The 23,575-nt window shown below is 41.8% G+C and overlaps 4 protein-coding genes across 5 annotated transcripts in view; 2 read left to right on the top strand and 2 right to left on the bottom strand.

The window, feature by feature from the left end:
* Positions 1–330: 330 nt before the first annotated feature.
* Positions 331–2,445, bottom strand: LOC138182250 (hexosaminidase D). Its single transcript, XM_069117908.1, has 2 exons — positions 2,314–2,445; positions 331–2,192 (listed from the first exon to the last, which is right to left on the bottom strand). Exon 2 carries the CDS (start codon positions 2,141–2,143, stop codon positions 392–394), a length of 1,752 nt encoding a protein of 583 aa, XP_068974009.1. The 5' UTR covers positions 2,144–2,192; positions 2,314–2,445; the 3' UTR covers positions 331–391.
* Positions 2,446–5,365: 2,920 nt separating this feature from the next.
* Positions 5,366–11,256, top strand: LOC138182249 (shootin-1). Its single transcript, XM_069117907.1, has 10 exons — positions 5,366–5,624; positions 7,633–8,081; positions 8,759–8,872; positions 8,950–9,044; positions 9,238–9,391; positions 9,467–9,595; positions 9,667–9,812; positions 10,198–10,729; positions 10,810–10,868; positions 10,943–11,256. Exons 2-10 carry the CDS (start codon positions 7,640–7,642, stop codon positions 11,087–11,089), a joined length of 1,818 nt encoding a protein of 605 aa, XP_068974008.1. The 5' UTR covers positions 5,366–5,624; positions 7,633–7,639; the 3' UTR covers positions 11,090–11,256.
* A 105-nt stretch (positions 11,257–11,361) lies between these two features.
* LOC138182251 (protein BCCIP homolog) lies at positions 11,362–13,420 on the bottom strand. Its single transcript, XM_069117909.1, has 3 exons — positions 13,263–13,420; positions 12,172–12,426; positions 11,362–12,097 (listed from the first exon to the last, which is right to left on the bottom strand). The coding sequence occupies exons 1-3, from the start codon at positions 13,371–13,373 to the stop codon at positions 11,558–11,560; spliced, it is 906 nt and encodes a 301-aa protein (XP_068974010.1). The 5' UTR covers positions 13,374–13,420; the 3' UTR covers positions 11,362–11,557.
* A 386-nt stretch (positions 13,421–13,806) lies between these two features.
* LOC138182341 (protein Skeletor, isoforms B/C) overlaps positions 13,807–23,575 on the top strand; it is a 55,307-nt gene continuing 45,538 nt past the window's right edge. The window contains exon 1 of one of the 2 annotated variants that reach the window (XM_069118070.1): positions 13,807–13,907. The gene's annotated coding sequence lies outside the window, so the exon portion shown is untranslated. Of the gene's footprint in view, positions 13,908–14,376; positions 14,442–23,575 lie in introns of those variants that run through there. The other variant, XM_069118071.1, reaches the window with a different exon arrangement.

Raw genomic sequence — 23,575 nt, 5'->3', positions numbered from 1 at the left:
ACTTTAAATCCATATTCTAGAAGTGTTAGTTGAAAAACTCTAATTAGTTCACTCTTCAAGTGCACGAATTAAGATCAGTTTTCATTGATCGAGTGTTCGATCGAATGTTTGTTAGACGATTCAAAAAAGGGAAAAAGGAAAACTAATTTACGGACGGTGCAGTCGATAGAATTTGATCACCCGCTTGAATTGAGATATAGAGCATATTCTATATATTTTAGACATATAACGTGCAAAATTATAGTTTTGGTAAACTTTATATACCATCGATTACTCGTCTCTTTATAAAACAAAGATTCTAAGTGTCTCGATTAATACGTCGCTTCTTTCTTTACTCTAGTGCGATCTTCAGTCTCATATTACACGTTATGGAAACTATTCATTTATTAAACTATAAGATAGTTTTTGTTAGTGGTCTTCTTGGCCATACGTTCTTTTCTAAAATCCTTTCTTTAGCCTCCCATAGTTGAGTGAATTTCTCGTTCAAAGGAGCGATATATGTTTCTATCCATTCTTGTATAGTATAATTGTCATATATGTTTTCCATAGCTGTTCTTATTTCTTTTTCAATATACTTTATCTCCGTCTTGTATTTATCCAGTTCTGAAACCGCTCTTTCTACGTGACTAGGATTTGAAAAAGAATATTTTAAATTGTACGGTTTCAACCATCCCTTAAATGTGTTATCCTCTTCCATTTTACTAACTGCCTGAGTCAAAGAATACAGCCGCAATATAGCAGCATAAATAGATACACCGTGATAACTACATCTGGTCCAACCATATTGAGGTTCTGGAATACTTAGAGAAATGATGCCCTCGCACTCTAGCGCTTGTAATACTGAAGTAGGTACTTCTATCGGAAATCTACATAAATCTGGAGCTTGCAGGATGGCTAAATTTACAGCAAGCGAGGGTATAGCAGATGGCAGAAGTTCGCACAGTACGCTAAAGTGATCGTATCTTTGCCACCCTGTTAAGATCGCACCCTTAAATTTAATTTCAGTAGAATATTTATTGATAATCTCCAACCAACGCTGATGATTTTCCATATGATAACCAATATCGGTATAATATCTATCTGGAGCAGTAGCACCTTTGAAAGCTGTAGCGAGCCAGATATCTTTCCAAACCGATGCATAGTTTTTCCACAATTGATCTGTCAATGATGCTCCAGGATCGGTGGTATATTTCCAAACGACAGGTTCTACCATTAAATGCAAGCCTCTGTCTATTATTTCATCGGACGATATTTCTCTAAATTCGTCATCCCACATAAGAACAACAAGATCTGGATACTTATTTTTTATATATTTTGCCACTTTTGAAACATGATCCAAAAATAATTGTTTCTTGCCCCACTGTCTTTTAACCATTGTATCTAAGCATCTAGAACATTCTCCTATCTGATAAACTTCATCAGCTCCAATATGCAGATGCTTTATATCAGGATGTGCTTCTACTATTTGGTCTATCATTTCGTATATCAATGGTAGAGTTTTGTTGTAAGTAGGGCATAAAACCTGCGGGTACCTCGAAACTTCTCTATAGTCTTTATATCGATCTAACTTGAGAACAAATTCCATATGACCGAAAGTTTGAATCAATGGTATGACTATAAGATTATTCTTACTGGCTATCTTTTGAATTTTTGCAATGTCCTTCCTAGTATAGCAATTTCCTGCACTGATATTTTGTATCGCTCCTTCAAAAGGAAACATATCTTCGTATTCTATAAGTATACCAGTGGCACCTAAATTTTTGAGCAAATTTAGCAGGTACTTGTAATAACTTGCCTTTGGAGGAGCTCCTTTTAAATCTAAATGCACGATTTTATGTCCCTTAAACAAGGGAACTGTTTCTGCGTGCAATCTTTCATAGTTAATATCGTTGAATAGCTTTCCTCCTCCGCTTTTCAATTTTCCCATTATTTGAGCCTCTATTTGTTTTTTTCTGGCAATGCTAAGAGGATTCTCGGTCAGGTCACTCAATGGATAAACCTCTTCGATCTTAAACTGTGGATTTAATTTATTGGTCGTGATGTCCTTGACCTCATTATCGAGAATATGATAAATAACAATCAACAGAGTAAAACTGATCATTACGGTGATCATTAAAGAGGCTCTGCCTCCTAGTCGTGTCATGATTGTCAGTCCAGCAGAACATCAAGATTGAGTCACCTTATTATTACTCCTGTTTAATCAAAGTTATTATTATTTATAACACGAGTTGATTGTTCTTTCCAATGAATATCGGCACTTGTACTTGTAAAGCAACGTTATGTTGTTTTTAAGCTCGTTCAAGTTGAACTTACATAATATGGATTTGTCATCAGAAAATAATGTAATATTATCTAATTAATTGCATTTGCAAAGAAATGACACCAGTTCTTTTCCTTATCACAGATTAATGACAGAAGGATAGAAATAATAAATCCTTGTTACTGCTATATAGTGATAAACGCTATCAAGGAGCAGGCTGGGCAACTGTATACGATGATAAGCGCCTGCTAATATAAATTGTTATAAGATATTTTATATTGGTACATTCATCCCGTTGGATTGTTTAACTTATAAATCAAACATTTACATATATATCTCATTTAAATTGAAATTGAAATATCGTAGGAACATTTCAGACTTTACAATGTGTATTTTTATGCGATTGGATATCACGTTATCGAAAATAAGAGAGATATTCCCTAAACTATATACATTCATGTTTTTCACTGCACAGAATACTTGCAAGATTCATTACACTTAACTACTAATTGCTACAAATTTGATAAAACTTTACAGTCTACAATAATGTATCTACAAGATAATCAAGAGACAATAAATATAATGTGATAAACATCATGTCGATATCTTCTAGAACGAACTACGTACATATATATATATTATTATTGACAAAGTATTGTAAACGAATAATCCATGTTTATGCATCGTGAAATTTCGTGAGAAGAAAAGATACGAAATCAGGGCTGCCACTGTCACGAGCTTGACCTATAAATAACAGCTCGTCATTCTGCATCGAATTTACTTAATGAGATCCAGCAGAACCATGATAATTTGCGATGATGTTGAATCAAGGCATGCCCCTGGCACACTCTTACGTCGCAATTTCGCTTCGGCTCTTCAAACATTCTTTTTTATTTATCGTCGAGTAACATATGTGTGAACAAAGTACTCAATGTGTTCGTTTAATTTACGGAGAAAATAGGCGCATTGATTAGGCGCATAAAATGCAGAACGAAGGGCGTGAAACTAAGAACGAAAATAGAGTTCTCGTACGTTTAACAAGAAAAGAATCAAAGACGAGCGAAACCGGAGAGGCTCACAGCCGTGTAATCGAATCCTTAGTAGCGAAATCTTAAATCCTAGTCCTTTATCTCGTTTCCAGTTTCCGCGAACTGTGCATGACCACCCGTTATATACTTAATGAACGTGACTCACATCTCTTTAGTTATGACGAGAGTAGGGGAATAATTCTAGACAATAAAGCTGTTTAATGATGCCACTCTACGGAAGTTTAAACCACGCGCTTGGAATAACGCGCGTTTTTGCGACCTTAGCGATTCCAACTTGTTATAACATTTATCGTAGCCAATTTTATATCCCAATTGTACTCGAAATTTAATTATTGTCGTTGCGTCTATCGTACAATCCATACACGTGAATAGGTTAAATGATTTATCATTAAAGGTACAGAAGTAAAGATCGTTCTTCCGAAAAACAAATAGTACATATTCTCTGAACAAGATACGACACATAAGAGGGAAAATATTTGTCCTCCCGAGAAAATATTATTGCCAGTGTTTGAAGAGAAAGTCGGATTTTGAATTACGCCGTTCCTGCGCAGTAGATCCTCGACGTTGTGCAGTCAGCGATCAATAAACGTGCACGGAGGAATGGAAAGCTATCTCGAGCCCGTCATTTTCCTTCTAACATTTTAGGTATAAAAATAAACGCTACGATCGATGTAAATCATTTTTAAACGACGCGAACGACCTTCTTCGAAAATTCTACGATAAGTACAGATTCTCCGAACTCGAGCCCACGAGAGATGTTTCTTCGAGGCACGTTTATCGGTGACAAAAACGAAAAAAAACGCGGGGTCGATTGTATCAAACGAATGTGTTTAATTCTCTCGCATTTACATCGGTTCGAGTCTCGAAGGCGTCGACGGGCTTTCATAGCAACCGAACCGAGACAAAGACTCGGCTTCAACGATTATTCAGAAATCATGACTCAAGTCCACGTATGTATGTAGACGCTGTATCTATGTTTGTACAGTTTTTTTCGCAAGTATGCATGCAGCTGCGTGACAGAAAAAACAAGCGTATCGCAGGGGAACCGAGATCATTGTATCGTTTAACTAATGTACCTGACTTATGCATACTTTGACAACTAGTGCATGATATCTGCATCTGCATCTGCATCTGCATCTGCATTGCCGACCAATTAAATCGAAACTCAAGAGGCAAAACCCGTGCGTCGAAACAGAAGATTAGCAGTACGCTCGAGTAAAGAAATGTCTTCTTTATTGCCTCGTATCCTTGAATTAATCCTCAGAATTTTATCAATCGTAGTCTTCGAGTAAAATTTATGAAACCTGCTGCTCGAAGAGCACCGAAATCTGTTATTCGTCGCGGTATGTATAAAGTACACATTTGGTGTTTGTCAATGTCGATAACTCGAGCAAATTCTGGTGAACGAATTCCATGATTATTTCGATCATTAAGCAATGTTACGTGTGGAGCAGAGACGCGTGCCGTTGCACATTCTCTTGGGGAAATTTTTGATCGTGGGCATATGTACCTACTTGCACGGTTCCGTACGAAGCAACGATATATGTATATATATTCTCAAGAGTCTTTCACGGCTGACAGATTCGGTGATAACGCGTTATTAAAGCGAGCTACTCGATGCACTGCGCAAGAAGAGGCCAATTACACGAGAAAACATTTCTTCGTTCCTTTTATTGGCATTAAAGAAACATCGGTGAACAGCCATCTTTGTTGGCACTTTACGAGATAACAAGAACAATTAATAGATTAATTGAAATAACGCGAGGCTCGATACGCTACGATAATACAGGAAAACCGGCGCGTAAATAAGTAAAAGAGAAATAAAAAAGGGGAAAAAATAGATCGTCCTTTTATCGGGATAACTCAAGCTGGGCAATTGGCATTTCTTTCGAAATATATCGCGAAATTGTGCGTAAACGAAAGAAGTATGGCGTGCGAGGCGCGATTTTTCGCTGACAATGAGAAAACCTTGCGGCCACTAACGCACACACCGACGTCTTTCATTAAAGGAAGGGCACGCAATCTCGGGCTCTTTCGAGTCGTCTGGTACCTCTTGAGATAACGTGACATTACGGTCAGCCGTGCGAGCAGTATGCGCGCGAACGTCGGAGAACGCGCATCTTCGTTCTTCTTTTCTGTCGTTCTTCGCTACCTCGCTCATCGGACCATAGTTCCATTAACATATCTCTCGTTGCACAGTGATATTCTTTTATATTTCTTTCATCGTCGTTCAATCGGTTTGTAAAAATGCAGCTACGTGCCCGATTGTGATATATCGATCGGTATATTGGTGTCGAACTTGCCAGCTATAGATCGTAAGTTTCTAGTCGCACAGTTTATTCCGTTTTTGTCTCTGCGTTCTTTCTTCTCCTCCTGCATCGCGTACCTCGTAATATCGTCGCAAAGCGACATACGTAATCGTGAACGTTTGTTTTTGATAAAAAGAACGCGGGAAATTGCGTCGAACGAAAGTATGCACGGTGCAAAGAACACCGTTTGACAGCATTCAACATCCACCAGCGCGAAACAGGAAAAGTGAAAGGACTTCATAGACTTCCCGTAGAGGCAATGCGGCAGGTGATGCTGCCATTCGTACGTGTAACCGTAAAATTACGCCCGACGTGCTTTCTTGACCGACAATCGTGCTCTTGGAAAACGTTGCCTCTTACTACAGTCTCGTCGTACATCTGCGCGCACAGAAATCGGTCCTAGTCCAGATCCATGGACAAAGGCGTCAACTGATCGTCGTTCCTTTATCGATCGACCAACGTAAATGGTGAAACGATACCAGCAAGGTGATCAATTGAATTGCAAGTGGCATATACGCACGGAAAAGTGCAACGATCTACGTGACCGTCGACCCGCTGCGTTGATGCTTGCATGACACGGCACGTTTCAAATTATCATTTCGCTCTCTTCCTCGATATGCCGCGTCCGTCGTCGTTGTCGGGTTCACGGGACGCGAAGCTTGAATTAAAAATAGTTGGGCTTGGTGTAAAAACGCCAACGAAATCTTTGGTATTGCCATAAAACAGCGAGGACGTCTGCGGGACAGATTTTGTGCGCGATAGATAAAGCGTTCGTCAGAAGGAAGGCGTCATCGTTGTTTCTAACCCGTAAACGATACTCGAATTCGTCCAAGTATTTGTACATCGTTATACGTTTTCTTACAGTTAGATACTTTGGAATAACGATAAGCGTCACCGTAACGAGATAAGAAGTAACGTTGGACTAATCGTGACCTATAACGATCGAGGACTTCCGTAACAACCACGCGAATGACCCAAAAGTTTTTAGATTCCGGTGGTCGTTAACCTAAGCATTTATCGAAACATCGGATTTTCTAGAATGACGCGGCCCGCATTCCAACGAATCGACTTTGAAATGTTTGCGGGAGATCTAGCTGGCTCCCACCAAGTCTAACAACACGTGTCCTCGTAGTCTCGCGTTGGAACGTTGGACGCGTAAGTAAATACGATGCGCTTCTTTGTTTCTGGTTTTCACGCGTGACCGTTAAATCAAGCTGGCATAAATCAAGTAATACGGTGGAAATTCGTTCGACGGTTGCATCTGTCTGACGGGCAACAGTGTCGGTAACAATGATAGGGACCAATTGGACGGTGACGTAATATATCACAGAAATAACATTTAAAATTCGAGGAGTGGTCATCGCGACAACGGCGGCTCGTCCGATTACAATTGACATCGGTATTGCGTTTCATCGATTCGCGCCGATCGACGTGCTACGAAGCTGCCTCGAACCGGCACGATATGTACTTTCCTGGCCGATCGTTTATTATCGAGAACCTCCGTAAGAGAAACGTTAGACTCGCCGAACCAACTGACTTCACAATTACCGGTAACTTGATTCGGGATTCGTTGGACGTAACGCGTTTATCATTTCCCGGTAAGTTCGCGTGGCGGCTCGGAAAGCACCTTATCTTCCCATACCGGGTACTTCGAGATTCGTGGAATCGAGATTAGTCACGAATACATTTTGACAGAGCCGGCTATTTCTAACGCGCCTTGTGGCCGCAGGGGGTGCGACCGATATGCGTATTTTTAGAAAACGATGTTATTAACCCTCTACTGTTTGAGTACGCTTCGATAGGAGTACCCTTTCACGTTCCGATATGCATAGATTCGTTCAGTTTTCTAATCAACGTCTTTCAAATATACCTATAGTGTATCATCGATGAATTTCGAGTCTCGCCGGATATAAGCGTGAAATTTCGTACAGTGTTATAACCATTGTGTACAAGGTCGATCAACGAGACGGAAAGGCAAGGCTCTCGCGAAAGCAAATATATCGTCTGTTCGCAGAGGCGACATGAATAAAACGGAACTGAACATCGTCTTGAACACCGAGCCAGCGAGGACATCCTCGAGTGTAATTCACTCGCACATTCCGGTGCCGAGGATATCGAATGCAATTAAAGCCCAAGAAAGGTGTCCCCCATCCCGCAGGGGGTCCTTCGAAAAGCTGTCGCACAGAGGAGTGTCGGTCGCTGCTCAAAGGGCGTCCTTCGAGAAGCTCGACGCTTCCGTTCAGCAGCAACGATCGAGGAACAATAATTTGTCGAGCTCGAGCATCGAGATGCGCAACTCCGAGACTGAGAAACTTGCTTTCCACACTACTACTAACTGCAAGACGAACGAGCTGGTCGGTGTCGCGAAATTGAACAGGAGCAATAGCCTGGAGAGCAAGTGGAAGAGCAAATACGAGGAATCGGAGAAGAGGAGGAAATTGTTGCTACAGAAGAGCGAGGCCGGTAATTAATAATTAGTAATAAGTTTCGCGGCGTAATGAGCGTTTGTATGGGCCGCCTAAAGTCGTTAGAGAACTTTATTATGATTCCATTAGTCATCATTAACGAAGTGACGAAACACGGCTTCTTCCCTCCGCTTGCGAACATCAATTCGATTAAACAGTTGGGATAGGAGGTTGGTAAATATGGAACGGCGCCGGTTGTAGTTTCGACTTTCCTTTCGTACATCTTTCGACAACTTTTATTCTTCTTCTTTTTTCAACACGTGCTTCATATAGTTATTTCTCGTTGCGATCTTATTTCTCGCTTTTACGCGATCAATTTCTAACAGCAACTTCGTTTCTTCGAATCGATTAATCTGTTATTGCAAGAAAGATCAAGGTGTAATGGACTTACGTAAAATAAGAGCAAGCCATGATACGTACAGCGAGAGGGAAGTGGCTGATGCATGGTTGTAGTTCATGGCCAATCATCCGACAATCATACAACTTAAACGTTATTCGGTCGTGATTCACTCGTGCACGCGAAACGAATTCTATGACGTTTCTTAGTCATTGGCCATACGCGATGAAATTATAGATTAATCGGAATAAAATATCACCTGAGTATCGTGACGTCTGCATCTGCGAGTACATTTGCAATTAAACTATTAAAGTCTTAATAAACGTTTTTTATCGCAGCAAGCAAGGAACATGCCGACTTGGAGAAGAAATATCAACAACTACAGAGACAAAATAGCACTTTGCAGTCGCAAGTCCAAGAAAAAGAACAGAGACTTCAAAAGTTGCGAACAGGTAGTTGTTTATACATTCCAGAAATCTTTTCCGACGTTCGTTATTTTTATCTAACGAGTTCCTTGATTTTCTTACAGTTTCCGAAGCAGTATGCAAAGAATACGAACAACTGAAGCATCAATACGAAACTGAGACAGGCGCTATGCATAAAGCCATGCAACAAGCATCGCAGGTAAATCTAAAACAATCCATTTCGCTTTTATAATTGTAGATACCGTGATACAGAGCTCGCGTATTTTATTGTTTCTATATAATCGTTACTATTACACTTAATATCGCATAAGAGGAAAAATCTGTTTCCAAGGTTGCAACTGGGCAGGCAATTCTATGCATAATTTATCGTATAAATTAAAAATCACTTTCAGTGGTACAGACAAAATCGCGAACTAAAGAGAAGATCGCAGATCATAACTCAAAAATTCCTGCAATCGAATCCGGAAGGCTCTCTAGACCTTGAGATAGCGGACGAAGTTGACTCGAATTTCGAAGATCTTGATCAGTTGAGAGAAACGGTGAAAGGTATAAACAGAGATTAGTGGCTTACAATTTCACCGTTAATTATGCAAGTTATTTATAAGAGCGGGTAATTTGCAGAATTAAGTAAAGAGATAGCGAGACTTCAGACGGAGTTGCATTCCGCACGCCTTCAAGAGTTTGAAGCTCAAGAACAAGTGACGCATTTGACCACGCAGTTGGACGAGGAGAGAACTCTCAGACGAAAATGTAATTGGAAACATCTGTACGATTCTCCAACGTTCATGTAATAATATATAATAATGAAATTTTCCAATTAGGTGAAGAGAAGGTGAACGAGATGAAGGTGCAAAAAGAAAACATGGAGAGGGTGACGAAGATGGTTGCAGAAGAGGTGCAAGCGTTGAAAGCTCAATGCGATCGCGAGAGAGAAAACGCGAAGATTATGAAGATAGAGGCCGAAAGGGTAAGATGCTTTTAGTATGGCTGTTTCAAGGCAATCGCAAGGCAAACAATTTAAATGTCATGTTAGCGTCACGTCCTCTATAGAGGTATGCTACCGGTATCCACGCCAAGCTTGGATACCATGTTCTAGTTTCGGGTCTTCATACTTATAAAGAGAGCGACATTTTTCTAATTGATTCTTAGAAATGGTTCGATGTCATGATATTCCGCGGCGCTTGTAGGATGATAAGAATGTCCTAGAAGGGTCTGGCCACGTAGTGGGAAAGGTGATGAACCATCTGGCGAAAGCACCGAGTCGAACGACTCGGCACTTATCCCAGAATCTTGAGGGAGAAGAATTATGCATAAAAATTTATAACAGGCATTCTGTATCGTACTTTTAACAGGTACAAAAGGAAAGAAACGTGCTGGCTCATCAGAGCGCACTCCTGATGGCTGAAGTTGGCGATGACCCTAATGGAAGATTATTAACCGTTCTACAAGAGGTGGAGTCTTTGAAGAGACTATTGGAGGAAGAGCAACAGAACCATGCTTCTCACATACAGATGCTGGAGGAGAAGTTGGAGGAGAAAGAGTCGAACGTCGAGTTCGAAATAGTAGAGGAAAAGTTAAAGCTGGCCGAGTCAGAGTTGGAAGTTGTAACGCAAAGGGCAGAAAGGGCGGAAAAGTCGGTGGAAACTCTGGAAGGAGTGGTTCAAACTTTGAAGGCGAAGATCAGTGAGCTGGAAGAAAAGCTTTCCAGGCCACCACCACCCCCTTTACCACCACCTCCGCCGCCGCCGATGTTCAACAACGGTGGACAATCGTCGATAAAATTGCTGACGAAAGAAAAAATTAATTCGGAACGAAACGCGGTGACTGACATGGAGAACATGCTTGGAATCACGAAAAAAACACCGACGGTTGCGCAACAGCCTGGTAATTATGTTTTAGATTTTGCAGGTGGTTGAGCAACTGTGCTAATATCGTGCGTTATATTTATTTTTTAATCGTTCCAGCTATCGACGACATTATCAACCAAATAAAAGGCGGACGCTTCACGTTGAAGCAAACGGATGTAAGTTTATGCAATCGTGGACGTTATTTTTGTATACGTAAATTACGTTTCTCAAGTGAAACGATTCGTTGCAGAAACAAAGGGAAGAGGAGAGAAAAAGACGACAGGAGGCGGAAAGCGCGCCGCCCGCTGTATCGGAAATGTTAAATATTTTGGGTACCATGAGAAGAAGAGCCAAGCCGATAAAGCAATCGTTGAAATCAACAGACTCATCGACATAAAAGTAGATGCTGTCAGTAATATGCAAAAAATTTGTACGCCTCGGGCACGAGTTACGTACCATTGTTCGGACATTAATCGCGACGCGTATTTTTTTAAACAAAGATCTGTTCTACAAGAATGTTTATATTATTTATTTAGATGGAAAATAAATTTTCTACCACTAAAACGTAGTATCTACATTGACGGTCCATGAAAGATCTAAGTATTCATGTACTTTTAGGTATAAAGAGAATGAATAACAGATGGTTACAGGGCAAGTGACGGGAAACAGTTTGCAGTAAGCAGTACGAAAAGGTGTATTATAAAAAGCTGATTACATGTAAAACATAGTAGTTCGTTGTACAATAGATTGTCAAAGAAACAAACTTTCGAAAGCGCATACCTTCCTTTGGTACACAAAAGGAAGGTGCTTGTTCTTTCTTTTTCTTAGGAATATGAGATGCATTAACGTTAGTCCTTCAAATTGATTAAGGTACTTCACTTTTTATTCTGTCGATAATTGATTGTAATCTGAAAGCTTCGAAGAGAAGCACTCTCCTGTAAGGTGTCATTTCATCGTCAGACTCAGTCCATGTTCCAGATACAGCACTGTCTGATTCTTTCTCGACTGAAAATTCAAAACTTATTGCTGCTTCCTGCGCAAAAATTTCTTCCTCCGGATTGCTCCATATAATAACTTGTTCACACGTATTATCTTTCTTTTTGCTTTTTGATCTTTTAACTAGTTCCGGCCTTTTTGTTTTATAGAATTTACAGATTAATATATAATATGAAAAATCGAAGGGCATCTTCTTGTTATTTGCCTTTTTTATATCGGACATTAAATTTTCCAAAAGTGGCACGGATATCTGTGCTGGAATATTAACAAATCTTTCGTTGATCAATAAACCTAATACTTCCGTCTCGTCCTCGAGAAGATTTTTTATCATAGCATCTACTGTGTCCGTTGCATGTTCCTTTGCCATTTGCGTCAGTAATTCTCTGAGTTGTTGTATACAAGGATAACTCTGAAATAAACCAACTTGCGCATCAGCGGATGACTTCTATACTAATTAAATGACATTATATACAATATATTTACCTGTTTAGAAGATAAATTAATTACTGTAGTAATACCAAACACGTCGTTGACATCGGTATCTTCGTCGTCCGATTCCTCTAAATCCGCCGATTGCTTGACAACCGAACCTACGTAGTTTTCACGGATTATTAAATCTGCCAGACCACCTAAATCAACATGAGCTTTCAAAAACAATTGTTGTAATAAGGTCTTAATGCCATGATAATCCGGATCCACTGGATATCTTCCTTCAAAGTCTACTTGAATTTCCATTCCCTAAATATAAAAAAGAATTTTATACTTTAACGTTTATTTATATTTAATATTTTGTATTATGACGTATTAATTGTAAAATATGAAATTTTAAAAATATACTTAACTTAATTACAGAATACAATTCGAAATAAATTCACATTTTCTTTGATTATAAGTAATTTTTATCACAAATTAAAGATGTCTTTGTCATTAACCCCTTAACCTGCGAGGTTGTGTTAGAGACGTAGTACGACGATCGGGCCGAACATAAACAACACGTGTGAGGGACGTGGTACGTTGATAGGGCTAAACATCAACAAGACGCGTGAGAGACATGGTACGTCGATGTTATTGATTTATTATTTACTTCAAGATAATAAATCTTTTTTGTTCGATGATCAATCGGTAGCAATTATTTATCAATCATCTTGCAAAATAAAATTAGTTGTACCTTACACATGCATTTATATATTAAAAGAGATGTGCGATTTACACGACTTCGAGCGCTCAGCCAAACTGTCAAACGGCTTGACCCGAGACCGACCATGTCGTTGTTTATGACACGCGCTATTGGAACATAAATCGTAAGACAAGGGGTTAACAACTTACAACACTGTATTTGCTTAACAATGCTCCCATGGAATTGGCACTTTGTTGGTTATGACAGTTATACGAATGATTTTCACAGTTGCTAAAGATTATACGCGTACTTAATTATTATGTTTCATTTTCGATGAATGTCAATTGTCTCAAAGACAGCTTTCAAATAAATGTGAATCAACGACCGCGTGCTCGAAAGTAGGGTTAAGACCGACTAATCACATTTTATACTGATTTTTTTCACTCAAATTCCTTACCTCTTCTTCCAATGGTTCCTTCTCGTCATTCTCACTACTTGACGAACTTTGATCATCGTCCCTGGAAAGTGGGAAAACTCGCTGGTCACGTTTTTTGGTTGGAGCAGCCATTGTCACGGACTAAGGAGCGGTTCTGCCGTTCTGCTGGGCACCACGTGATATATATATCGTAGTATCAACGCAATTGTTTTTAATTTTCAAGAATGCTAACATCGATAATTATTTGTTCAAGTACGATATTAGTACTTATATTTTTTAATAAAGAAACAACCATAAATATTCCTTTTTATTTTTTAACAAATATAAGTTAGGTATTCGATTTTTACATAATGGATGTATATACGATCGTTTAAAATATAAAACGGTAAAAATATTTGTTTAGTATCTAGCAAGAATTATGAACGATAACATTACAATATTAATCGCATAGAATAATTATATCGCATTTAAGTTTTGATTAGTTCAAATTTCAATGACTTCAAACGTTCGTCGTCAGATGTCGCCAAATACATACTTTTGTCGTCGCGCGGCTCCGGTGATCAGTTACAGCTCATTTAACGCGCGAGTATGTTGTATGTAGTGTAGTGTCAATTTTACAAGACTTTGTTGCACAAAAAAGGAAATGTCTTCGAGGCGAGAAAGAAGGTAAGCGAATTCGACGAACCGTGTTATTTATGGCAAAAAGACGCGAATTAAGTAAACAAACAAAAAGCGAAAGGATGTGTTTCGTGACTATACCGAAGGTCGTAAATTTCGTATCCACCGCTGTGGAAAGTGTCGTCATTCGTCATGCGCTTGAAACGTACCGCGCAAGCGAACTGTTTTTTTAAATAAAAACTTTGCTATTTAGCTACTCGTTAGCCCGAAATGTAATCATTAGAAAGGATAATGCGCGTAACGTCACTTGAGAATGTTACCTTGGATTCGGTACTCGTTCGATAGGTTTCGATATAACGGGAGGGAAAAATTTGAACTTCGAATCACATACTCGTGTGCAGTGAGGCGAAGACGCGTCCGTTGTCGGCACTGCAAGCCAAAATTCGATTAAAGTTCTCGCGCATGGGCCGAAGGAAATCCTGTTTTCTCAAATTTCCCGGAGTCTGTCAGGTGGCACCACGGCGTTCACCGGTCCGGGTACATCGCATCGAACAATACGGAGCAGTGCGATCGCTTTTTTAGGTTATAAAAACACGTAGCCTCATAACGTATATCCCCGAGTTATAGAGTAAAATATTCGCGCAAAAAGCAGAGCCGACGGTGGCCCTCTTTTGTCGTGCTCCCCCGTGAATATTTCGTGAGTGCTTTGAGCTGTGGCGGGCGGTGAGATGGCTGTCTCTCTTTCTCTCTTCTAGTACCTGTATTTCTATATATCTATCTCTGTTTCTTTCTCTTTATCTGGTGTTTTTATAGATGTTCGGCTGAATAGATGTTCTCGAACAGTGTACCACGTACATCCCCCCTTCGCGATTCTACCTCGTGATACGCATACAACGCGTATATATCGTGTATCGATGTACACAATGCTCCCGATGCATTAAGGATTAGTTCGATTATCAGCTACGTAACCGGAAGTAAATAGTTTCAGCGAACTTTTACGCGACCCGAAGGAACTACGAACCTTGTCTTACACTCCATCTTAACGTTTAATGTTTCTTCTTATGTTTTCTATTGATTTTTATTCGTAACGAAATAGTATCTTTTTTTTTTTTTAAATAACGAATATAACATCGATTAGCTGGCTTTTCGTAAAAAAGAAGACACATAAGGAAGGACGAGTAATTTAATAATTAATTTCGTACGAACCACATTTCGATATACGCGACTAAAAATTTGCTTCAAATAGTTGATCGCATCTCGGAACAACAACATATGTTTCGGGTAATCTTTTCACGATTATGTTTAACCTAAGCTATAGGTTTCAAAGGCAGTAAATAACGCTACTGTTCGCGGAAGATGCGTAAAGTAAAGAATCTCCCAACTAAGGAAAACGTCTGCCTTTCCTTCTCTCGTAAGTCTCGTTGAAACTATTTAACAAGCTGAAATTGAGCTACTCCTGGCCACCGATCTCTATATATACATACATACGTGTACATGACTGCAATGTTTTTCATTTTTTGGCTGCTCGGTGTCTTTTCTTTAGCGCTGTTCCATAGCATATAGCTGTCTCACCTGCCTTGATCTGTACCACCTGTGCGTTTCGTTTTTATCCCATGCTTCCTCTCGCGAGACGCGTCCCAACGGAAGTTTCTCGACTACCGGAAACCACGTCGTTTCTTTACATTTTCCTTGTCGATGCGGTCGATCGTCGAATCGTTTCGTCGTGACGTTACACGATGAGATACGAGACGATAGAAGAAAGACCGTATCGAAAGTGAACTGTTCCAGGTATACGCGCGATGTGGACGCGAGATCTCGTTGAACGGAGGCGATCGAACGCGATTGCCGATTAATTGCGCCGTCCCTTCCCTGTTCTCTAATTCGATAGCCTACTACTGATAACACGCAAACCACCGTGGCTCGTTTGATCGCGGACACGAGAGAGAGCGAGCACGCGTTTCACGGTTAACAGGCACAGGCCATGGATGATGTTATAATTTTGGATCTCGTTAGCTTCGGGGGATTTGGTTTATTGATTTCTCCTCGCCGTTTTCTTCTAGACGGCCTTCGAGGTGACGCGTCTATCCAACTTTGTCCTTGTTCAAACGTTTGTTACGAGACGAGCGTTCGTTTCGCTGGAAATTTCAAAGACGCGGTATTAATCGGGGAATTTGGAAAATTTGGATAACACCACGGGATCCGTAAGAGTGACGGTAGGATCCTTATTACGCGGTAAATACGTACGTATCGCGGTATACGAATTCGTCAAATGTTTCCTTAGGCGTAATTTCCGTATTTCGCTTCGGCTATTTTGCAAATTATTTTCGAAATCGAGTTGTACGAGTACCGCGTTATACGGAGTCCTAGCGTAATCGTTTATTGATTTTATGCGATTTGGAATTTCGTGTTGCCCTAGACCGTTCCGTACTATTGCGCTGTTTGTCGCGTCAGTCTGTACGAAGCAATTTCGGATGTTTTCGTTCAAACATGTATATTTCAGTACGATACATCGTACACACGTAGACCGTGTTTTTATTCATTGAAACGTTTGTCGTATCGCTCGTAATGATGACAACAAATATTAATTATAATCGAACGAATAGAAACGATCACATATCGGTATCGGGAACAAAGTGATCGCGTCTGTTAAACGTACGGAGTAGTTGGTGCGATTTGGACACAAGGCGTTCCTGTTTCTTCGCCGGTGGTGGGAATTACAGAGCGAAACGAACGAAATTAAGCCATATGGTTATATCGCAGGGGTGTGCTCGGCCCGATGCGCGGCGCAACTGGTTGATTTATCGGTGCTTTCGCGTAGCGAAAACTAGCAAGAAGGCCGAATTGAATTACGCTGCGTGCACAAATTGCTTTATTCAAATGCAATTTAAGGGTCGCGCGTCTTTCGCAGACTGCAAAGGAGAGTTTAAAGAGGCTGTTGCGTTAGGTATCCTTCTCACATACTGTACATCGTTCTATTTATCGATCTGCTCCTATATTTCTCCCCTCCATTTTTTCAAGAACCATCTTCGACGATAATCTTCGACGATAATTATTTCTCTGATTCCGCATGCAGTAACGCGAACTCGAATTCCGAATTTCTGAAAAGAAATCGCGTCGGTTCACGATCGAACCACGTTTTACGTAACGCGCGACGTAAATTTGCAGAAAATGAGGTTGGGTTAATCAACTTTGGTCGACGCTACGTCAAAGCGTTTGAGGTCCTTTCCTGCTTGACCTTTCGAAACGGCAACGTAGGTGGACATTAACATCGTATCTTGGCTCGACGTACTCCCGACGTCGACGTTTCTTCCTGCTGCTCTTCTTCCCCTTTCGATGGCGAGAATGCTCGAAGCTGATTACATCGCAGCGCGTCGAAAGTTCGGAAAACGTCGGAATATCGGACGCGCCTGGGTCAAGCTTTTTCCTTCTATCGTGCGGAATTTTTCTGCCATTGGAACGAGTTGTTCGCCGAGGGGATACGTATAAATTCGATCGAACGTTTTCCATCGTTGCCTCGGGTTGCGCGAATCGCCAGAGATTTATCATCCTCGTTTCTGATCCTTGGCCGAAGCCAAACGGTTATGAAACCAGCCTAACAAGCATCGAGTCGCTACGTTTTCCTCGCGAAACAATTGCCAATGGTTCTCTTTCTAAATTTCGTTCAAAGATTCTGTTCGAAGATTCTGTTCAGTGATTCTGTACTTTTCTGTTTCATTTCCAAATCCCTGGCAAATTCTTTTAATTTTATTCTATTTCTACGTCGTTTGAATTCGGACGATCTCGAAGAAAGCGAAGCGGCCAAAGCAAATAGTATCTTTGACTTTGAACACGCGCACGATATCATTGAGAATATCAAGCCAACCAAAATACCTTCAGTTACGTTTCTATGCTCCCTATAGGGAAGATTCGAATGATAAAAGCTTCTCAGAGTAACTAAGATTCTTAGGATTCAACGGGAAATGAAAGATGCTGCGTCTCGAATATCCTGCAACTTTTCTCTGAATCTCGCTGTCAACTACTTAGCGATATTATTCACTTACATCGTCGTGCAAAGTTTGTTTATTGGTCGCGGCGCTGATTATTCGAGCAACGATTTAGCGCAGCCACTCGAAGTCGTCTGGAATAATCGTCTATCTGCGGTGGATAAAGACGGTTGTCCCTTTGTTTCTTAAATTTCTCATTCACGAAAAGAATAACGAAGAATATAGCGTATAGAAGAGGATAGCGGATGATTAATTGTACGTTAGAGTTCTCCTTTATCCGGTTTCTGAAGCTTTCGCGGCGGATTGCTAATATTATGTTACGTCGGTTGGCGCGGTGACGTAGCAGGATCTTTATCTGCTCCGGTCCGGTTTTTCCGGTTTCACCCTCGCGGCTTAAACGTCGTTTCCGGTTGCATCGTTGGCAGTCGGTTCGACCGGCGTTCGAATTTAAGTCGACTCGGTGCATTATTATTCACGAAGCGTTGCCAGTGAGCGCGAGTAAGAAGAGTAAACACGAACGTTTCGAATGTATTTCCGGGTGCGATAAGAAAAGAAGAATAGAAGAGAATAGAAGAGAATAGAAGAGAAGAGAGCCACGGTGATATTTACGATGAAAATTACGACGGCATCGTGTTGCACGATCGTTGGTCGTTATATCGGAGCCGCGACGAAAATCGTTAATCAAACTGTTCTCGAAATGGAACGACCGGGTCTAATAACTCGCTCGCAAGACAGAATAGGCTGCACGGTGAATGGAAGTAAGGCGTCGTATTACGGCAATGTTCCGAAAGAGAAATCTTCCTTATAACGTTGGATTGTTATGCGAGGAAGGCTCGAGCTGTATAATGCCATTGTATCGTCAGGATAATAGGGCTATTAAATTTGCTATGTGAATATCGTCGAACGATAAAAATATCCGTGATCGCTTATTAAAGTTCTCTCGTTCGTTCAGCCTATGCTATATGTTCCTTTGCGTATCGTCGAAGGAATTCTTCCTTCCAAATGTTCGCCCATAGGAAAAGGAACGAAACGGAAAGAGAAGAAGCTTTCTAGCGAATCGTTAACAAGACGGAAAGACAAGGTTACTCGTTGGACAAAGTCGATCGTTAGGATTATTCCGACAGCCGAACAGCGTCGATGGTCGTGTTCGAACGACGACGAAAGAGTATAGCAGCACCATTGCCGATACACCGGAACTAATTTGATAGCGTTTTGGGTCAGCCAGGGTCGTACGGGAAAGGAAAGAGCCCCTGAAGGTTGCGTCCTACTTCCAACGTCGTGATGCTTGGGTGGGAGTGCAACAGAAAGCAAACGGGTAGGATAAGGACTGGGTGGATCTAGGGGTGGGAGAGGGAAAAAACTCTACCGCGAGAGAAAACCGAATCAATAAACCTACGATCTCGCCTCCAGCCTGCTGCCTCCTGCCTTGCACCTACTTATGTAACTAGGCGAGCAGTTACGACCCTTCGAACTGCATGCTTGCATTAATGGGCCGACCAAGTACCGCGAATTACCTTGCCGTTCGGATAATTAATTAGCCACAGCGATCTTTTCACTTCGGACGTTGATGCGACGATAAATAACCGAACGATTCTCGCCTCTCTATCATCGTCATCGTCATATATTTTTATATATTTCTTCCGCTTCTTCGTAAGTTCGTAACGTCCGATCGACGTTTTCAAGCTGCTTGCCGAGGAATTTTTATTTTCGTAGAAAGATAGATTTCGATTTTCAGCTTTTCGGGAATTTTGCACAAAATTTTACATAGATTCGAGATAGAATCGACGAAGGTATAAAGTTTCGCGATCGAAGTAGGCGGATTTAAGTGGACGATCGATTTCGTATCGCTCCCTCTAACGTCAGATGGGGGTGCGTTTAGCCTCTGGCTGCGATCGAGTTGTATGGCGCTCGCTATCTCGAATGTTTGACGAGAGACAATTAGGGGAATATATCTTTAGAAAAGTAGATCTTATCGTGGCAATGATCGAACACGGATAATTGTGTTTCTTGGTGCGCAAGGCAACGGTCGGAACATTCGGAATTTATTGGAAAATTCGATCGACGCTATTCGACACCGACGCGACTTCATTTTCTGGCCAACGGTTGACAGAGTATAATTCTCGCAGAGAGATAGACACCGTGGCAATTGTTACTCGTCTTTGTTTCTCCAGACATTGTTCTCTCATTACGACAGGATGTCACGAGGTTTCAATTTCCGCGGTACATTTAAATCCTTCTACTTCTCCCGATAGCTTGTTAGCTTTAGTTCTCGCCCGCGGCTCCAGCAATTACCCGACCGGTTCGGCTCGAATTATTTTCTAACGATAAGACAAATCCGTAATAAATACTTAACAGAGATCGTTTTGAACCGTGTCGATCGGCATAACGCGACGATAAATTTTTTTCACATAAAGAGAGAACGACTACGAAAAGAGACGTACGATAATTAAAAGAAATTCGTTTCTATCGCGCATCTATCGTACTTTTATTTTATTTCTTGTTTTTAAATAAATAAAAAATGGTTCTGCAAAATTGTCCGGACATCTTAATTGCGAGAAGAACGCGCTCATTTACGATAAACCGAGAGAAAAGAAAAGAGAACGGAATACAAGGCCGTGGCACAATGCTGTCTGCCTTGAATTTTGATTGGAATGCCCATTGTCTTCCATTTAATTATCTGTTTAATGCTGACCGTCATCTCTTCCGCTCGTCCTTCGTACGTACACGTTCCGTTTGCGTGTCCTACGTATGTACGAATTCGCGTTTGCCGATATAATTAATGACTCGCAATTAAGACCAACGAACAGAATCGACGGGAATCAGCCGTAATAACGACGATGAAACGAAAAATTATGGAAAAATATTTGGACGATACAAAAATTGCCGCGCGAGTATTTCGACGTTTAAAGATCGTTTCTTGTTTTAATTAGGAGAAAATAGCATCTACACGCGCGTATGCGAAGAGACGCGGATACGAGATAGCGATCTCTTGGGAAAAGAATTTCTTTGGAAGAAAATTTGCATGTTCGACGGGGACCATGGAAGATTCGAAAGAGCCTGTACTTTACTTTCGTTTTCGACGAGATAAAATATTTGGTCAGTTACATTGTCTACGGTCTGTTACACAAATACAGCGGTCACGTGGCACGCGGCGAGCTTCAAACGTTGTTTGCGAAGGGAAGATATTAAACTTCCAACATGATGCACGGCCTCGGACTCGGAGCGTAACTCCGGAAAGGAACTCGGGAAAGGAATGCGGGTATCGAGTTTCAGCTCCTTTGTGTACAAAGAAACCCTTCGACAACTTCGTTCCAAGCGTTTCGTTACTTATTGCACGAATAATTTAAAGCAGTAACGAATCTTCATCGGCTGCTCGCGCGCTTCATTTTCCAAACTCTTCGTTCAGCCGTTAAATTTTCATCGTACCGTAAGCGATATAGTCGCCATCCCTGGAAAGAAAGGCGCCCTTCTCGGTGCGGATCGCGACCGATTTCGCGTCTCCATAGAGCTTCGCCGACATAAAAGCCGCCTCATTTCCTGCCGCAACGAGAGAGAGAAAAAAAGGAAGAAACAAAGAATGAAAAACGAAGTAAAATATCATTTTCGAATCGTTGTTTCGCGCGAGCGGTTCGGAAATCGCGCGGCGAAACTCCAGATATACGTATACGCGAGGTTTGGCGGTGGTCGTCGACGTGATCGAAGGGAGCGAGAGGAAAAAAGGACCGAGGTAGAAGTAAATAAGACAAAGGTTGGAGAAGGGACGGTAGACCGATGGAGGGATGGAAAGCAGCCAGGGGATGGTACGTGGTTGCGTGTGTGCGACGATGGGCGACAGAGAGAGCTTTTCAAGGAAGCGACGTGTGTGCGAGAAACGCGAGAGCTCGTGCGCCGGCTGGCTACGGACAAAAGCGTGGCTCGAGCTTTTTTTAATCGCGTCTCTCTTACACCTGCTCTCGTTCGACCTGCCTGCCTTGGCTGGCGACACCTTCCACGTGGCCCCATTATCTCTTCTTCTTTCTCTTCTTTCCCTTCTTTTCGTCCATCCTGAATCGGCTCGGTTTTATCGGAGTATCGCTCGACTTACCCCCAAGGACGCGCGGCCGTATCGTCGTCCACGAAACCAGGCTGGTTTTACGGATTCTCGATCGGGAAGAGAACTCCCCGTCGTCGGTTCGGAGAGGGGTGGACGATGACGCGTGAATCGGAGAGATAGAATTTTATTTTCCATAGGCGCCGCGCTATTTATGCCTCGTACGCCTGGAAACGGGCCTCGATACCGTGATATATTCGCGCGTGAGTGGCCGAAAGCCTGTGGTGAATTTGCCGGTGACGCGGCGTCGTACCGCGTGTCCTTCGATTTTCATCCCTATGGTTCCGTTATCGCGACCACCGCTCTTCGAGACAACGACTTTCGCCAGTTTATCTTGCCCCCGTGAATTTTCCCACGTTTCCTCTTCGTTTCCATACATTGGCCGTTGCAAGCTTGGAAAACCATCGCTGGTGAAATTATTTTTTTTCTATCTCTTGCTGAGAAATGTCGAGGAACTTTCGAGTAGCCTCGATTCGCGCGTTTCTGCTCGCGTAGAACTATCGAAAGTCGTGGACGATTCGTCGCGATTGAAACATCGTCGTTTCTGAAGTTTTAAGTCGTTTGCGTTAACCGGGAAGACGTTGCAGCCTCGCCAGGAGTTCTTTCACGGGGCAAGCGTATCCTCGAGAGGAATGGCGCGGCTCGAGCGAGTAATTTGAAATTCAGCTTCGTCCTTTCTTGCGTCGCACGAACGAGCTTGCCTCCTCTCTCGCAGCGAAGCAAAGTCACGCAAACGAGTTTAGAACGAGAAGAAAGGAGGAAAAATAGGGAGTAGATGCGTTATTATGTTTCTCTGGAACCGATACAGACAACGGCGAGACGATGATGCGATTTCCCCTTGACGGGAACGAATTTACGAAACGTTGCGTGGTCGGCTGTGGGAATCGAGAGGCTGCTTATTTATCGACGCACGATCGGTCCTGCGACAATTTCCCGCGCAAAAGTTGTCGCGATTCCATTATGATGATATTACGTGGAGGAACGCGAAACCTTTGAAAATCGAATGCAAAGGAAAAGGCGATTAATTGGAAGAGAAAAACTTGGCAAGAAGTAAATCCGTTTTTTCTTCGTATCGGAATGAAATTATTCGATAGGATACATCTATACCGCTAGGAAATTCGGAAACTATTTGCTAACGATCCTAAACATCTTTTCTTTGAAGCAGCGACGTTCGTGCTTTCATTAGTACGGTCGTAACCGTTGAACACACGACGAAACAAAAAGCGCTCGTAATTTCGACTCGCTCCTCCAAAATCCTAGATACCCGATAGCATCCTGGCAGCGGATTCAGCCAGCGCAGTGGCTGCATCCTTTTGGCGCGCGCTGAATTCAAATAGTCAAAGCGCAAAAGCTCAAAAAGGACGCCTCGCTGCGTGAAGCTTCGGGAAACTCGGACTTTGAGTCTCTCTCTCTCCCTCTCTCTCTCTCTCTCTCTTTTTCTTTTTGAAAGTACGCATTCACGTAGGCAGGTACTCGCGTGGAGGAAGAGCAGAGAGGAGGAGAAAGAGGAGAGAGCTTTGAAAGCTGTCGCAGGAACGAATCGGACGGGCGAGCTGTTGAAACGCGGGCGTAGAGGATGTACGGTAATAGATTGTACAACCGGGCGATTCTGCATGAAAAAATAAACCACGAGTGTCGGATAA

Source organism: Bombus flavifrons, chromosome 8 (assembly GCF_040668555.2).
Source record: "Bombus flavifrons isolate JBK064 chromosome 8, iyBomFlav1_principal, whole genome shotgun sequence".
In the NCBI taxonomy this organism is placed as follows: Eukaryota; Metazoa; Arthropoda; class Insecta; order Hymenoptera; family Apidae; genus Bombus; species Bombus flavifrons.
This window is presented reverse-complemented; position numbering and strand designations above follow the sequence as displayed.